General features: G+C 43.0%; 1 protein-coding gene across 1 annotated transcript; it reads right to left on the bottom strand.

Moving 5' to 3' along the window:
• Positions 1-402: 402 nt before the first annotated feature.
• Positions 403-18,141, bottom strand: npm1b (nucleophosmin 1b). Its single transcript, XM_053878644.1, has 11 exons — positions 18,057-18,141; positions 17,694-17,776; positions 16,735-16,854; positions 16,532-16,625; positions 15,649-15,740; positions 15,513-15,568; positions 15,358-15,427; positions 10,194-10,286; positions 4,799-4,894; positions 4,619-4,693; positions 403-2,711 (listed from the first exon to the last, which is right to left on the bottom strand). The coding sequence occupies exons 1-11, from the start codon at positions 18,103-18,105 to the stop codon at positions 2,658-2,660; spliced, it is 882 nt and encodes a 293-aa protein (XP_053734619.1). The 5' UTR covers positions 18,106-18,141; the 3' UTR covers positions 403-2,657.
• Between the last annotated feature and the right edge of the window lie 617 nt (positions 18,142-18,758).

Genomic DNA, 18,758 nt, shown 5'->3' with positions numbered 1-18,758 from the left:
ACTTCCAAAACATCGATTATTGGCTGACTGCAGTTGGCACCAACCTCTCCGCAGAACCGTTTTCCAAAACCTGGCAGACTCAGGCAGCACTGTATAGATGAGCGCCACATTTGACATTAAACCGCGACAGATTCTATCACTTCCCTCTTCAAGCAAACAGGGCCGTAGTAATGAAGCGATGAGATCAAACCCAGAACTGAAGACCAAACACGAGAATGATCAGTAGACCAGCATTTCACATAAGTTATCAGACCACAAGTTTTGTTCTCTCAGCAGAAAATGTTCATTCACTTCCTGCCTTTCTTCAGTTCACTCAGCAAGATTAGATCGCAGCGTGTTTCAAGCGCCTCAAGGGAGCGTCAGCGCGACTGTTGCGTGTTGACAAATAAAAGTGACAACTGGAGACAGGGGAAATTGTTCTCTTCAGGTATGAACCGCTTCACATTTTATTGATGAAATGGGTGACTGATAACAAGGGAGAACAGACAAATCAAATACAAAAGGTAGAAAAACAATTGATACCATGGTACAGTCATGACCAAAGCTGGGTGGACGGATGAGCTGCCGAACTTGGGGAAAAAAAAAAGAGAAAAGGATTTTAAAGAATTATGTACAGAAAGGAGTTTAAAAAAGGAAGTTGGTCGTCTACTTTACCACACACACGTTAGCTGGACTGTGTATCCAAGTAGCTTAATTATCAGGGTTCATTATCTCACCCGGCTCGAGTGATTAAGTTTAATCGTCTATATCAGCCTCATCATAAAGGTGACATGAGAGGAATTTCTAATTTTACAGACAATAAGGTCCTAACGGTTAAAGACGGCATGCACTGCCAACATTTGGCTCATAAAAGTCCTTTCTACAAGATCATTAACAGGTTATAAGCGCGAGCACACGCTTCATGTCACGGGAGCGGCGGGCGCGAGCGATTACGGGTTTGAGTTCTCCGCGCTGACGTCAAGTCGCTTTAATGCAATTGTGTTGATCCAACCTGCTGATTATGCTGTAATAAACAAGACGATCAGCGTTAAACACACCGTCTATGTCAAAAGCCATGGTATCCCGACCAGTGTCGACACGCGAGTCGGCCTCTGGAGGCGAAGCGCAGTCAGACACAATGACTTTTGGCTACGTATCCACCACCTCCTATGTAACCTGGCCACCACAAATATTACGGAAAAAATTATGAGTGAAAGTTATTGCTGACTTCATTGGATATGATTAGATTCTTCCCACAAAGGGGGAGTTGAGTTTCATTTTCTTACAGTTGAGGTCACATATAAATGCTTCCTTGATTTTCTCTTTTTTGTATTTATTATTACCCGTAAATGTTTGTCTTTTTCTTGGTGGAGAAGTGTTTTTTTTAAATAGTTTTCTGTAGTGTTTTCTTCTGCATTGTTTTTCACAGCGGGTGGTTTTCTTCTATGACAGGTTGTCTATCAAGTGATGCTCTATGATCAAACATTTCAATAGATATGTTGCTTTGATTTATGATGAAACCTTCTTAGTTTATCAACTCAATTGTGTTCACAAACCCAGTTCGCAAACTAAATGTTCTAAATGGTTAAAAATGGTCTATTTTAAACAAATGGTTCCATTAGAGGTTGCTTTGGATCGAGTTTAGCTAAAGGGAACAAAAGAAAAACAGATTCATGAAGAATTAACCAACACACAACAAACCACCGGTTGATTTCTTTCTGGGCAGCCTTGATCTAACATCTATTGGCAACAATTGTTAAAAGCATCTCAAGTTTGTTGCAGAAGAACAACAGCACTACTTTGTTTCACGGACATTCAAAAATAAAAGCCTTTAAAAAAAGCATGGATAAAAACTGATTGCAATATTTCAAATTTGAGTGAACAGAAAGTAGTAAAAATTCTCGCTTCTAAAACACACACATGAAATGGTTGTAAAATGTCAACATTCCAGTCCCATCAATCATCACTAGTTGAAATTCACCAACACTGATACAACTGGGTTCATCTCGGACAGCAGATATTTAAAGGCACATTCGGCAACACTTCTGAATTCGGTGAAAGCCACGTGGCAGCGCGGAACCTGAAACAGGCGCCGCTACACAGGATGAAACTGCACTTTCAAGGGAACGATGAGGGAGGACACCAGAAGTTTTTAAGATGTATCGCACTATAAACGTTGGATTGGTTATCTTCTGGCAAGCCAGGGTAACAGTTGGGAGAAACACAGTCGAGTGGTTGTCATGGTTGCAATCTTCCGTACCACAGCAACATATTATGTTCACAATTTAGCATGAAACCATTTTGGATGACCAGTCAGAAAGAGTGAGACATGCAAGAACATCATAAGAGAACTGTGGGTGATGACATAGATCAAGACCTGAGGGGGGGTTTATTCCGCCAGAATAAGAGGAAAGAGGGACGAATCCTTTAGGGGGAACATTTGCATTGATCAAACAACTGCTGAATCGACGCGCACACTGAACCTATTCCCGAATGCAGCTCTGAAACTTGACTTCCCTTCCCCATCGCCGGACCTGTGACGAAATGTGAAACAGTCATCTATCCCTCCCTCCCTCCCTCCCCGACTACGATAAGGCTGAGCAGAAAACCGCGCCGACTGTGCCTTTAAACGTCCCAGTGGATGTTAAACATTAGAACGCGTCCAAGAACCATGAGTGTTACTTCTTCCCGCTCTTCAGTGTTTGTACAAAACTCCAGAGGTCCTTCACCACCTGACGAGGGGACAGAAAGAGGGGACGGGGCGAAGACAGAGAAATGATAAATTCATCCAGATGAACACGACTCACGTCACGATAACATGCTTTGTTTTTCGCTTCTCGCCTATAGGAGCTGTTGCGATGGGGCTGACAGGGAACGACCAGGGGTTGGGTGGGGGCAGCGCTACATACCAGAGTATATGACTAGGTGCTCCAGGTCTGACAAATCTCAGGCTTGGCTGATGAAACTAAAGCATTCGCACAGATGTTTCTACACACTGGGATCAACAAGCTCCCTCCACCCCGACTCTTTGCCTCCTCCGCCCCCCACTTGTGCACCACGCTCCGCTCTAAAGCGCTTTCACCTGCTCCCACAACAGTACAGTGCACATGCTACAACAACAAATGATCAAAAAGCCTCATTAAAGTGTTGCAGATGCTGGAACGTTCAACATTCATATTCAGCGTGTTTTGTAATACTATCGTTGATAATCTACAGACCCTTGGAAGAACACAGTCCACAGCAGATGAATCTGTGCAAAAAGCTCTGTTGGTCAAAGGCCTTGGACGTGATGGAGAGACTGGTACCATCCACATACCTTCAGTCCCTTCATTAAGGCTACAAAAGACACACTCTCAAGTAAATCACAAGCCCTGGCAGGTGTACTCCCATCCCAATCTCCACTGACACAAGATGAAGATAATTCAAGGAGAGCATGCCGTGTTTGAGGCACGCCGGATCAGAACAATGATGCATTCCAGCGTATTCATCAAGGAGCCGTTTGAAAAAGCTGCAACCAAAGGTTTTAGTGAAACACCATCCCTGACCTCAGCTTATGAGAGCTCTCAGTGATAAGTCTGACCAGGCCCTATGAGTCCTGAGATCTCAGTACTGGCTGATATAATATTGCTGAATGTGTAACACTGATTAGTGCGAAATACATAATTTGGCTGATAAACTATATACATATATGACCAGAAGAAAAAATGTAACCATAGTGGCGCAGCTCTGCCAGTGAGAGAGACTTTGACCATCTGTTACCAGGGGTCTCAAACCGGTCCTCAAAGGGCTGCAGGTGGTGTGGGTTTTCGAACCTCCCACAAACAGACACTAATGTAGCATATTGAGTCAACAGCAGTGATAGCTGCTTGTTGGAGATGAAAAGTGGAAGTGAACAAGTGCATAAGAACAATCGCTCACACTCAACCCGGGACAGAGTGGATAAACCGAGCGCCCTTTGTATAATTCCAAACGCTGACACAAAACTTTGGAGAGACTGCACACAGAGCACTGAAGTATAGTAGTTTTATAACCAAAGGAGTGACTTTAAAAATCAGAACCACACGTAGGTGTGGGTTTTAGCTCCAACCAAACAAGTGCACACAGTTTAACCAATCAGACGTCAGGTGAAACAAGCACCTCACCGACAATCAACTCAGACCCCTGATTGGTGAAGCTGTATGTGCTTGAATGATTAAAAAAAACAAACAAACCCTGGAACAGTTTGGTTACCCCTGTACCAGATGATGAAGGCTGAAACCCACTGGTGCCTGCAGAGTGCAGACATGGAGTCTAAGTTTGCACAGTATATAAGCATATGTGTCATGTGAACTGTGAAGCTTGACAAGAAAGTAGATCAAAACTTAGTTTAAGTTACTTTTGAAGGAGTTAAAATGTTAATGTATTGCATGACACAGTATTATAGTCAAATAGGACCCCATGTAGGTTATAACCATACTCACTGAACAAGATTATAAAAAGTATCTTAAAGTGATAGACAACAAGGGAGCGGCAAGACAAAGCTGTTGACGTGTACTTTGATAATGGGGAATTTACACAACCTGGCCAGTGACCTTTTATTCAGAGCATCGACAAGTAAACATCTTCAACACCTACTTACTTACAGTTTCACTTTGCTTACCTTTTTGTCCACTACTTTAAAGCAACACCTCACATAGTTTTCAAACTTCTGCTCTGTTTTTGGCAGAGGTTTTCCCTGATGTGAGGAAGAAAAAAAAAAGAACATTTAATCATCAGCTTAACGGAATGTCAGGCGCCGAATTAAAAGCAGTAATTTGCAAAAGCAACTTGACAGCCTCACCTCTTTGGCCGCCGTTGATAACTTGCTCTTTATCTCGTCCATTGAAGGAGCTTTGGACGGGCCGGCCTGCGTTTTGTCTTTTCCTGGAGCAGGTGTCTGTGATAAAAAAATATTAGCCAGATAAGAGGCACAGAACCTTGTGTCAAATGCAGCACCAGAGGAATAAAAACATCATCTACAACATGGATTTATGTGTTCCTTTATTCCATTATAGACACATGACATAACCGCAACATGGTTTGTCATTTCTCAACTTCAAATGAGTAATGCAGTGACCAAAAGAGCGTCTGCGCTATCGTGACACAATTTGTCAGAGTCTGTGTTTACAGACTTGGCATGAGTGAGCAGCTGGAAGGAGATAAAAGGATGAGAAAGGACAACAGATTCTACCCTAATTACGCCATCTTTTTTTAACAAATACATCAGGTACACATTATCATTTTATTGTCAGCAAGCAGGAGAGGGCAAGCCCTCTGTCCTCGGTGAGCAGGAAAGATGTTTTTCAAAAGTACTTTTCCACTGTTGGCAGGTGTTTGACTCAAAACCAATGACTTCTCTAAAGAAAGGCTTTATAAAAGCACAAAATGCAAACAAGTAACTCCAACGTTTAAGCCATCAATTTCAACACCATTTCTCTTCTTCACTGTCATTTTTTTGTCTCAGACTATTGGCCTTTGTGTTTCAACATGATTGCGTCATTCAGGGTTCCAAAAGTGGGTCACAGACCTTTCTTCAGTGAGTGTCGGGATTGATGCCCAGGGAACAACATGTTTAGAAATGTAATGGTTCCACTCTGAAGACCCATCTGCTATCACCTCTACAGAAGAGTTGATTCAAGGTCAGATCTATCATGGTTCCTTCAGTGATTGACTATTGAACTGACCTTTGCTTCAGTGACCTCTGGATCACATCATAGCTTGTTACAGATGGGTTGCAACTAAATGTGAAAAGAGGGTGAAGCTCCCAGTCCCAGTCTGAGACCATTGTCCTCAGTAAGAAAAGGGTGGACTATGCAGTCCAGGATCGAGATTAGATCATCCCCACGCGAAGGAGTTACCCCAAGCATTTGGACCCTTCTTCACGTGAGAGGGGAAAATGAATCAGTGTCTTCAGTCACCAGGAGTCATAAGTCAATTCTCTCCATTGACGGTGGCTTTTTACTCTCACCTGTGGTCACCAGCTTTGAGGAGCCTGAAAGACCCAGAAATCCTCAGACATTCAGGAGAGATCCAAAGTAAAACCACAGCACTTACAGGTGACAACTTTAATGTGAAATGTGTTTAAAGGAAAGTAGCCCTGTCCAAATCTCTGTGTCACCTTATCAAATACGGCCTTACATTACATGCAATGGCTGGCTTTGACTGCTGTAGCACAGTGCTGTTGTTTGATATAAGGCCCACTGATGAGCTTTACTAGATGATTTCATCAGTTGTCATGGTTCAACATTTTTCAAAAAACAGTCAAGGGCATTATTTTCGTCATATTTTCATGAGAACTACTTAGTCACGCAAAGAGCCACGTTTGTGACTCAGAAACACTGTACTTGTGAGCCAAGAGGTGTGTCCGGACCAGGGCAGCAGAGGCCCCAGAGGTCCTCCATTAGGAAATGTCTGAATGTGACACACACTCACACAAAACACACATACAGGGAAGGAGCCACTGAGCTTGTCCCTACATGCAACACCAGTGAAGAATCCTGTGAAATTGCAGGGTTTCATTGATAGCCAGGGACGCTCTTGAAAGAGGCAACTTATGGAAAAGCAACGAGTGCAGCAAGTATGGTCCTGGTGCGGGCCTGTTATTGAGGGGTGCGCTGTTGGCTGGGTGACACTTATCGCCAAGGAGGAAGTTGTTGTCATTTATTCAGTTCTCTACCACTCTCTAGGGATCGTTTGCTGGTAGGTCGGTTGAGCAAGATGCAAGTGTAGAGACACTTCAAACAAGCAAGCAGCGTTTTCTTTAAAAAAAAATAAAAATAAAATCTATACTAACCAAGCCGTTTTGTCTGAGAGGTGACAGTGACCCCTCTTGACTTTCTTATTGTTATCTAGTCTCAGTCAGTGACAAACAGCTGGTTTGCCATGTAAATCGACCACCTAAATATACATCCACTTGGTTTATTGCAGACACAGGAGATTTCAGGGGTGAACACGGTGTAGCAGGATCCAAAGTCTGATATTCTGAACGGCACCTTATCGAGTTCTCACCTCTTTCCCTTCACAAATGACTCGATATCATTAAAAGTAAATTCTGTTGGCCTTTCCTGGCAAAGGTTTGGGGATAAAAGCCATCACCAAATGTCAAGGCTTACTACTTGATTGCTTAAAACCCCTGCAATGGCATGCTTTGAACAGGGACTTATGACTTAGTCAGAAACATGTGGAATCATCTTTCATTATCCCCCTTGTTTTGAAAAATGCACTCATCTGTCCCTGTCCCTGAGAGATCGGCTGTTTATAGCGCACATCAAAAGATATAAAATGAAGCAAGCCTTGGTGCACACATACCTCACTGCAACAACAAAAAAAGAGCACATATGTGGCTGGCTGCTGGCCAGACGAATCCACTACGTATTTATTATTTACGGGCAGCCTCTCGACTTCCAAAGGACAGCTGTGGACCTGAAACAGCTGATAAACACACAACGCCGACAAGCTTTTTCATCTGGGCCAGACGCTGATTACAGATGCCACGAGACATAGAACTTAATCACAAGCACACTATCGTTTGATGAGATCGTTTGTCTTCAATTCAGCGCAAACACATGGTTGCGACACCTCTGCTCATCAGCACGCGGACAGGACCGGTCCTTTCGCAGTAATGACAGATCGGCTGGTCACCGTCTGGCCAGCAAGTCAGGCAGTACATGTGTGGGTGTTGTTGGACGTTTCCACGCACTCGCAGTCGCACCCGGGGGCCAACATTCTCCCATTCAACGATGACCAGATAGGCACCTGCTCCACCAAACGTCAATCAGTCATTAAAACAATGACTCACACCCTTTTGGGATAAGTGGTTAACAAGTTTATGACGCTGACGTCTGCTTTAAGGCATCGACTTTTCCAGACCTATCAATCAAAAGACACCAGCTGCAAGATACTGTTACTTCAGATCAGCAGAACTCGAGTTCGCCGGTTCTCGTGTCAGATCTGTTATGCAAGAATCACAGCTCCATGCTGGGCCTGGAGAGGTGAGAACTGCGATGCTGGCAGCACATCTGACGAGCAAATCTAATGACCAGTCACCTGTGTTAAGCAAGAGGGGGAGAGAAAAAACAGCCATCCACGCCTGCTTCCTCGCTCCTCAGGGGCATCTGGAAGCGCAAGCTGCACCAGACATCAAACACTGGTAATGAGAGCAATTGGGAGAAGGTGTGTCCAGGAAGCGAGGGGTGTGAAGAGGTTGTCGAGAGGAACAGTTGTTGTGTGGAAGCAGTGAGGGGTCTCGGGGCACAGCCGCAGGGCAGGAAAGTGGGGATGGCTTCAGGCGGCCCCTTGGGGAGATAACAGTACAAGAAAGCTCGGAGTGTACCTCAGGTCGTACAGCAGTTTTACGTCTGATCTCAAACCACCTTTTGTCTTTTTATCAGATTGAGGAGTGTCTGTGAAGGCGCGTGGCAAGTTTCCCAATTTATATTTCTCACTGGTGTGCGGACAGGCTGAGGGGGCGGCAGGGGGCTTCAAAGGTAGCTGCAGCTCAAGACAGCGAGGTCAGGCCATGGGGTCACGGGTTTAAACCTTGCCCCGGGAAACCCTTTCTTCGGAGGTCAGGTGTGTTTGCTTAAAGTGCAGCAGAGTTCAAGATCTGGTTGTGAGAGACATTCCATTCACAAAATATACCATCTAGTCTAGCGTAGTGTCATTTCGTCTAATCTTCAGGAGCAGCCTCAACGTTAATGTGACGGCAAACACTTCCGATTTCATCAAGCTTTTCCTCACCTGCGATGGAGCACAGGAGAAAACCTCTACCTACTAAGATACAAACCTACAAATACTGGAAACAGCTTAAAGCTCAAAGCTTGTACCCTTTGACGGCGAACAGGTCTGCAAAACCATCGTTGGCATGATATGACAAAATGAGCCCAACAGTTGTTACTTTCATTTACAGTAAAATGCATAAAAAACAAGAAAAAGAGACCTTTGCAGGGTTCACCACAAGATTTTTCCCAACTTACTGAGTGTCTCGATCAGTGGGTGGGGGCAGCGATGTGTCAAATTTTGACGACGGTGAACACAAAAATGTACTGTGGACTGAAGTGCACTGAACATCCCTCACAGTCGTCCTTATGGGCCTACCTAAAAGGCGGAGTCCTACTTGATGAAAGTGCAGGAGCACTGACAGTGGAGTCATATTTCACTACATTTTGACAAAATAGGCTCAAACACCCACTATGGTAGAATTTTTCCAGTGTGGAGGGTCAAAATCCTAGCATAAGGGCCCACAAGGGTGCTAAAGGTCGAGCCTGGAAGAGCTTGAGCTTGGAATTCAAATCTCATGCAGCAGTTCTGCCATTAAAACTTAAACGACATCAGCTAGAACCACTGTCGCTGATACATAGCTACGAGTCATGGGTTTACCAGGTCCTTGAACGCGTAACGCAATGAAGGCTATTTGGATTCTGTCTCTTTGGTTATCAATATATTACACTGTGATGTGGAAAATCTACAATACCTTAATTTCATTGACTTCTCCATGATCCCAAAAACACACAGCCCTCACTACTCCACCAGCTGCTGCTGGTTTGACTACTTTCTATAAATAAGCGTGTGATCATGCCAGACTGTCGTGGAAGCCAATATAAACTAATGAAATGTTTTTACTACGAAGATACATCTCAGCCTGGCTTAATAAAAACGTGCATCTCCTCCTTTCACAATGTAAATCAAGCTCCGACAGAAAATGTAACTTGTGATGTCGTCAGTCTTGTTCAATCATGAAGTATGTTACTAAACTTTCAAATGTGCTGTATAACTCCTAATATTTATGCCTTTGCCTAGCACTGATTATGTTCAAGAACGCAGCAGCTGTGACATAACATATAATAAAAAAGACAATACATTATTCCTCACTTGATGACACATCAGCAACTGTTTTCAAAACCTGATTAGTCCAATATTTGGGACTTTAAACCCAGTTACAGGTTTTTACATTACAAAATAACCTCAGTTTCAACCTTGAGAGTTCAATTATTGAACAGCTTTTGAACAAAGTCTGAAGGTTTTACTTCACTCCACTTGATTGACTTCACAGGAGAGGTGTGTATCGTCAGCAAACATGAACGTTTAGAGATAAAACTCAGACCTGCAAATGTGCGCTCCAGACTATCAAGCAATTAATAAAGCTCAGGAATTACATCCTGACACAATGTAAACAAGGCGGGAAGAGCTTTTCCTACCTTCGTCTGCTGTTTGACCCCTGACCCCGATGGCTTTCCTGCAGGGCCGTTCTGTTTGACGGGAGTTTTGTTGGGCTTCTTCGCCTCGGAGCTCTGGGAATAAAACACAAAGATGTATTGGTTTAACAGTCTCAGCGCCAGTAACCAGGAGTCTTTTATTAGAGACATTTTAATACAAAATAAAAAAGCAAGTCTCAAGTCTTTTATTGAAAGCAGGTGGCAAAAGCAAACAAGATAAAAAGGTGTGTGAAGTGATTAGCCTGCTGGCCAATTACGTCGCACCCTCCGTCATAAAAGTAGAAAAGATCTGCAGTGAAACTGTGGGAAAACTGTTTATCCATCATGTACTTGCTTTCAATTAGTGCATTTTTATTATTTGCAGAGTGCCAGGTGTGCACACGAGTGCAGTTCAAATTATGGTATGTTAGTGGAGCGTGAGGTTTTAGCAAATTGTCAAACTCAAAACTCATTTTCAGACATCTGCTTTTTCTTATGTGTCCCATTTTATTATCATTAATGACTTTCAATGCCCTTTTTGGGACTCTCCCATGAACTCTGAACAAAACATCACGATTGTGTCGCGAAGTCAGACAATATCTTGTTTTCAAGTGAGGCAGACGCACAGTCTGCTGGAGCACCTTCAGTCATGAGGACTTGTGGAAAGACTCCCCATGATCATTTTTTTGTGACAATTGTTTTAAATATTTAGGAATTCATGAGTGAAAATGTCAGCAGGAGAAAGTTGTAGGTGCAGCCTCTACAAATTTACAGAGGATCCAGATTGGACCACATCAAATTACCAAAACTTTCCCCAAACTTTACAAAAGTGATTTTTCCAAAGTCAGGAAACTTCCCAACGGTACAACCACGACCTGCGTCACAATTTCAAATACAAAAGATTGTGTCATAATCTGAACCTCGTAAACAACTTCCTCACGTTGCTGTCCAGGAAACAAACATCGATTTAACTGAAGCGCTCTTTGGCTTGAAAAACATTTTAAGTTGTGACTGCCAAGTTTCTTTTATAGCTGACAAATTATAACTGCTGAATGAGCTATAATTAGGCATAATTCGCCATGAGGCATTCTAGTGATCTGTTCTGCTGCGTCACAACCTGAGCACGGCCTGTCTGTGATTCTGGCTGAGTATTTGTTCACGCTAATTTAATGTATTCAATGAATCCAACAACTTAAGTCAGACACCATCACAGTGCAGATGAACCAGCTGATATTTCCGCATTAATAAACACTCAGAAACCCAATAATCCGTAATCACTGCCTCCACACTGGGGTCCTACCCATTAGTCCCAGTCACCTGTGTAATTAGCTTGTAATAGCCGAGACAAGTACCTGCGTTTCCTCAGTTGCTCCTCAATCACTGGTGTTCGCTTTGGAACCAGCTATGAGTGTAATTGCCTGTGTTGACATAACTGCTATGAGGCAATTACACAGTTCCCAGAACGATGCTTCCAACAGATTAAAAGTGAGCAGGCAGCGTTTGTTTTGAGGACGTAAAACCACCCAAACATTGAAGATGGACTGCAGATATAAAATGAAATGTGAAAATGTGAAGAGACCAATAGTGCTTATGCTGACAAGGACAGATCTGAGCATTTGCTTGAAGATGTCTGGACTGCAACTTGACAATATCACATCCAGCAAGTATGTCACAGGAAGTACAGACCAGCGGATCTAATCTTTAGCAGAGAACTGCATCTTGATCAGTCACTATTCTGTAGCACTGCAGACGACGGTCTAGATCAGATATGCATATATCATGGGTAACTTTCCCAATTGGGATCAAGGAAACTCTAATCCTATAATCCTCAACTCCACCTGATGACCAAAACATCCTGCACAGCACTATTACAATATTCCCAAACTTGGTACAATTTGAAATGCTCATTTCCCGCTCTAGTTATAATGCATATGTAGTTATATGGTTTGATATGACTACTTATGACTAGAGTTTTTAATATGGATGTTGGAGAGCAGTTACCAGTGTCCAGTTTCCAGTGTTCTGTTCCAGTACAATTGTCTTTCAGAATTGAGTGAGTCCGCTTCACCTGCACTGGTCACACCTGACCCCTTCATATCACCTTAATCACATTTACCAAAAAACTATTTCTCCTTCTAGTCCTTCAATCTGACCTTCTTCATCTTCCATGTCTCTCCACTCCATGCATCCAAACTACCCGAGTCTGTTCTCCTTGAAGATGTCTCTAAACTTCAACATGAGCCATCCCTCTGGTTCCTAATCGCGTCCTCCCCTTGTTGGGTTGGTGTAGTCAAGTTACCCTCAATTATCATGGGGTTACCTTCCAAAACTCCAAGCAATAGATGAAAAGTGTGATCTGATTGTCATGTCTATTATGAAATCAATCACAAAATGCTTTCACTTACTTGGAAAAAAAACCTGTAGAATAACCTGAATATAACATCAGCACATCGTACAGTGCATACCTCCCAGGTCCATATATACACGATCAACAGAGAAGGTCGGTGTAACAACAAGAACAATCCCCCTCGAATACACAGCTCAGAGTGCCAGGACTGACAAAGTAGGCCACGATTATTGTTCTAGATTAAAATATTGTGACTTGCAACCCTGAGTTTAACTAGCCTCAGAAGTTACAATAACTTTGAGATCTCCCAAAACAAGTCGATTCTTGTCGGTTAAGTGAAAACAGCAAATAGGCACCATCACAGGTCAGAGGACGAACTCAAGCTTGATCGTTTGAAAGATTTAAGGTCCCGTCTCCCAGAGTTAATGACATCAGAACCAGGCAGAGAGAAAAAGTAAAATCATCACTGGAAAAAGAAAAGGAAAAAAAAAAGCAGTTCACAACTTTACCGACAGCAAGACAAATTTCCAAAAGGTTCTGACACGCTCCTAATGACTGTTTTGAGTTGTTTCGAGGCGGCTCACTCAGCGACTGAGGCGGCTCGGTCCTTAACATCACTCGACAAGAGAAGGAGATTTTATCGACATCCCTTTTAAACAGACAGGAAGAAAGAAGAGTTCAGCTGCCTCAAACAGAAGCTCAACTCCAGTGCCAAAAAATATGGTTAAGAGTTTGCCTCTCTCAACGTCTTCTGCTGTTTCTGATAAAACTTTCAATTACCAATCCATAACCTTCGACCAAACTTCCACAATACACAACAGTTCTTGTATCAATCTTAAGGTTAACTGCATGTTCCCCCAAATCACTTCAGAAATTGTCACCCCAACAGTGCTGTAAAGATATCCTTGTGTGTAAGCCAGCGAAGTGTTGGACGAAGAATTATGGTGTTAGCATGTTTTGACTTTTAGGGGTTGTATGAAGGGAGTCACGTTACACCCCAAAACTGCTAATGTTAGGATGCAAGGATTCTCCAGGCAGGCAGAGACACAGTGACCATCCAGTCAGTGGCATTATCCTGTGGTAACTGCTTGGACCGGATGGTCACCGTTAAAGAGGGACGGGATGATATTTTTTGGGATGTTGAATTTAAAACAAATTTTTCCAATAAGGACAGAAATAACGGACAATCACATGTCCAAAAGTGACAATGAAATTTACTGTTGAACATGTGACATGACAGATCACTTGTGACTTTCGGTGAATCAGAACCCTGAAGTCTCGTCACCGCCATTATTGTAAAGAGACAGGCTAAGTGTGGAGTAGAAGGATTAAGGTCGTGAAGGGAGGCGGAGGAGAAGACAACAGAATAAATCAACAGGTGACAGAAATGCTCAGCTGTCATCTGACCCTGAGGCAAGGATCTCAGCTCACGTCGCAGGTATGTGCATCTGCCAAGCTTTGATCTTTTTGCCTGGCACAGTTCACGCTCAGATTGCGTGTTTTTTTTTCCAAAGGGAGGAGGACAAAATCACAAACAGACACCGACGTTAAAATAAAATTAGGCAGATACACACATGCAGCCACATACTTGTGCAAAACAAGTGTTCAAAGCGGAGCGCCAGGTGCAACGCTGAAATGGCATGAGACGATAAAAAGGAGTGATCATGTTAGCGGGGGATGACAGAGGGACAAAGATATGCAGCAAAAAATGAGGGAAGATGTTTCCCATAAGTGGTGCGTGTATGAAGTCTACGCTTGACTGGATGTGTTTTTGGCAGATATGCTTCTGCAGCTCGACGTATGTGTGTGTGTATACGTGTGTGAATGTATATGCGTGTGTGGATGTGTGTGTGCGTGCAGGTATGAAATAGTGCTGTCTTGTTGGTGAGACAGAGAATTCAAGCAGATTACAGAGGAGAAATCCGATCATTACAACACACCGACCCTGTGTTTTACGCTCCCAAAACAGGTGGGTACAAGAGCCAACAGGATGAAAAAGTTCCATGTTTTGCCTCAGACTCACGGTCAGTGAGTGCAGGGTTGGGAAGGGCCTACAGAGTTGAAATGTTAGCGCACGATCCGTCCGTGGGAGTCGAGCTGATGCACAGAGAGGGGCGAGAATGTACCAACACACGAGAAGAACGAATTCCAAACACGCTCACGCCGACACTGACACCTGGTGGCCCAATGGAAAACGACTTCACCCAAACCACGGGATTTATTTTTCATGCACGAAAAAAAAGCTTTCAAAAGCTGCATGTGTTTTTCATTGAGTGTAGTGGCGACCAACATGTCGTCATTTTTTTGGGGGTCAACAATCTTTCCTCCACTCCCCTGAGGTCAGCTCTAAGTGAAGATTGAAATGATTAATTCATCCAAACGTCTCCATCCTATCAGGAATTATAACATAACTGTGGGAAGAATAAAGGCAATCTATCCGACTATCTACTGTTGGCGCCTCCAACCTAAAAGAGACGGTAGTTATTTGCTTAAACCCCACAGTTAAGCAACTTTCGAAAACTGTCTGTGAAAAGACTTCAGGATAGTTGCCGCACCACGAACTCGCAGCTCTTCTACCCCAACAGTGGCACCACTAGTTATTGTAAAGCTGTGCCCACAGTTTCTCCAAATAACCCACAATGACTTCAGAAAGGTTACATACTGGATCAGTTATTGGTAATACAGAATATCAGTGAAACCAGTAATCAACACAGAAGCGCGTTGTGGTTATGTCCCCAGGCGAGCACTGATCCAGTGTCACTTTACCATCTGCCGTTATTAAAGCACGAACAGTAAAATGAGGAGTCGGGGGGGACCAACCTTTTTCTGTACTTTCACAACACTTTTCTGAGGCTTTACGACTTCTTCCTCACTGTCGTCATCTTCATCGCTACAAAAAAATTATAATAGTCATATAGAGTGTGCATTTTTAAACAGTGTGAATATTTGTAGAGTTTTTGAATCAATAAACATACTCATCATCATCATCTTCATCACTGTCCTCTTCATCAGAATCCATCTTCAGTTTTTTCTATGAGAAGATATAATAGATTTTGTTAAAAGACAAAAGGGATGTTTTGCTTTCCACAACTAGCACAGAAGAGGTTGTACCGGCAAAGGCTTTTTCCCTGTCACCATGTTTGCAGGCCGCTTAACTGGTGAAGAGTTGTTCTCCTCCTCTTCATCGTCTGAGTCTTTCACACCTAAGAAGGAACCAGAGGAGTCTTAACAAAACTGAAAAATTCATGTGAAGCTTAATATCTAAATTACACTCAAAGACAGACGGGAACCAGTACATTTTTTGACATCATTACATATTTGGGTAAAGATATTGTTCTTTCCCATGAAATGAATACACACCTAGAACGATTTAAACAAAACACATAACGTTTTAAAATTAACTTGACACAATGAGGCAGAAAATAATGAAGACAATCTGTTTTTGTTCCCTATTGCACATTATTCCAAAGCACGTTCCTAGTTGGTGGGATCCTCATCACTGGCCATGGTAATAAAGCTTATTCTGATATCCACTACAAGATTGTTCCTTTCAGTTTAGCATTTAACAGGCTGACCACCAGGAGGCGCCCGCGGGTAACAAAAGTGTACCCCGTCAGCCACAGCTTTCTCAGAAAACTAGAAAATCTCTTAAAGATCACAAAAGTAATTAAAAGCGATCCCAAGTGACTTTTGACACTGATATTCAAAACAAGCACCTATCTTCAGTCTCACACTCTCCCAGCGAGCTATTTCAGGGCACCTACATGCCAGCATGAGTTAAATACAAAACAAGTAGACACATACACATAGAATGAATAAAATCTGGATCGCGACGGTGATTTGATGATTCAAAATGGAATCATTTGTTCCTGGTCCCATTTCACACAATCCACCAATGACATTGCAAGTTATTTTGGAGAAGGAAGGAAAAACAGACAGACAAAAACATGGCTTCTTTGGCAGAGGAAAATATTCCAGGATTTTTAACACTCACTGACAAAATGTTGTCCGCTGATGTGAACAGGACCAGACCCAGATTTCAGACGGAAGGTAACTGGAGGCGTGATCTCGAACCCTCCTAAACTCATCTGGATAGTACAGAAAACTTTCCATCACTTTGAATACACACCCATAACAGCAGGCTTTGTTAGCTTCTGTTAATTTCACATTATAAATAATACGACTTTCAAAACTCACTGAGGGTAAAACTGATGGTCTGAGAACAACCAACGGAACTTTAGTTGTCTTTCCATCGAAAGTTAGCCCTTCCACTTCCACCGTGTGGAATTTATCCTCAGCCTCCACCCCCAAACACGCCTGAAAGAGAATGAAGTTAGTTTCTTAAAACAAGACAAACTACTTGCAAAGCAAAGAAGACAGACAATAAGGTCAACTGGTATTTAATATTCTCCCACAACCAATTCTGCTGTGCACTGCTGAATTTCCTCACAATGAGTGAGTGCAACTTGACTGTCACACAAACGCTACTAGTAGCGCTTTACATCACAAAAGCGAACCCGGGACTAAGAGGTTGGAAGTTCAATCCACGGCAAACAAGTGCAAACTATCCGACAAACTAACATGGATGTATGAAAAACCTGCTACATTATGTGCATGGTAAATCGCTTGGGGCACATATTGTTTACTGGTCAGAAACCTTTATAAGAGCCACTTAGTAAGAAAAACGAATGCAGCATGTAAAAAGATGCAGCTGGGCAGATCGTTTTGGAGAAAACTTTTGAGTCACAATAGAATGGACTCAGAATACATTGACTTAGGTCCTTCCGTCCCTTGCAGGAGCATGAGGAATAGGAACCATTGATTACAGCAACGTAGACCTGTGCAACCACAGTAACATGAACCAAAAATGTTTCTTTTCCAGTACACAATATATAATAATTAGTAAAACAGGTGACAAAGGTGGTGGTGAAAATGTGTGCTGTCCTAGTTCATTGTGACGGTGTGATTCCACCAACAGGTCTCAGTCTTCGACAGATGCCGCTGAACACCACACAGTGATGGAGGGGACCATAATGATGGATAGCTGAGCTTCATTTCTCAGCAGGTTGTGTTGGAGGTGGCTAGTTCATCAGGGCTTTAGACAGTAACTACACAACTCTAGTGCAATACATAAAATGTACATAGAAACCCGTTACCGCTTTGATTGACAGCTGCTGCTCCGTCTCATCGTCATCCACATCAACTTTGAACTCCCGTTTGTCCGCTTTCAGGGTGCAGCCTGGATGAAGAAGAACACATGGAGCTAGTATCGGTGCTATGAGTTACATAGCGGTCTGAAACATTAGTGAGAGCGAAATTAAATGCATTTCTCGACGCTCAACAGCCGACTACAACAGCTAGCTTAACAAAGGAGCTCCTCGGGCGCGAGCGCAGGCAGACGCCTTCACGCCCCAGAAACAAGCCAAAAGTGGCACGATAATCATTGAGCAGGACAAAAGTGTGCTTAAACGTATTGCTCGACTTAGTAAACGGAGACAATGTGGGAGAAACGTGCTCACCAAACAGATACATCTGAGGTCTGGTCACGTCTGAGATGTCGTCCTCCATTTTTGTTGTAGACGGATGCGCTTCCGCGCGGGAACGTGACTGACGTGCGGATTCGGCCAATGGGAAGGCAGGGAACTGTTAATACCGATGTTGTCGCAGCCAATAGAATCAAGAAGAGATGTAGTTTTGTAAGTGAATTGACACTAGGTGGCGGTGTTGCATGGTACATTGAAGGGAGCGTAAAGCCGGAGCCAGAATTGCAGTTGAAGTTCTTTGTTATTTTAGAGGCGTGATCAAGCATTGCGCCATGCTTGAACTCTGTTTATTTTATTACATTCAAACTGAACACAATGTCGGAGACTGGCAAAAGAATGACATTTGTGACTCTTATCTTTTAGATATTTTGATTCGTGTTTCTGACTTTTCAACATTTTCAGCATAAATCAAGTATGCAATTTGAATACAGGAAAAATATAATTTTAACGAGCCAGATCTCCACCTTTGCTTATAAAGAGATTATTTATTTTCTTTTTTAATTAAAGTGCACTGAAACCAACAGGCATCTCTGATGTCATAACGGGTCAGACCATTATAGCCTCTAATAAAAACCAAGACTCTACCTAGTTCTCCCTTTTTGCAGTCGTTGAGGTTAAACACTCACAGAAGACCCCTCACAGGCTGAACTCGCCCCCTGAGCTCCACTTTTACATCCC

The sequence above is a fragment of the Synchiropus splendidus genome, chromosome 11, assembly GCF_027744825.2.
Source record: "Synchiropus splendidus isolate RoL2022-P1 chromosome 11, RoL_Sspl_1.0, whole genome shotgun sequence".
Classification (NCBI taxonomy): domain Eukaryota; kingdom Metazoa; phylum Chordata; class Actinopteri; order Syngnathiformes; family Callionymidae; genus Synchiropus; species Synchiropus splendidus.
Note: the sequence above shows the minus strand (reverse complement) of the source record. Positions and strands in the feature narration are given on the sequence as shown.

Excerpts from the sequence above, each read along its gene's own strand:
- npm1b (XM_053878644.1), bottom strand. The coding sequence starts at position 18,105 with ATGGAGGACGACATCTCAGACGTGACCAGACCTCAGATGTATCTGTTT. Across the intron at positions 10,287-15,357 it reads TTGTGAAAGTACAGAAAAAG|AGCTCCGAGGCGAAGAAGCC; the intron begins GTTGGTCCCCCC and ends TTTTATTCCCAG. Across the intron at positions 2,712-4,618 it reads TTAAAGTAGTGGACAAAAAG|GTGGTGAAGGACCTCTGGAG; the intron begins GTAAGCAAAGTG and ends TCCCCTCGTCAG.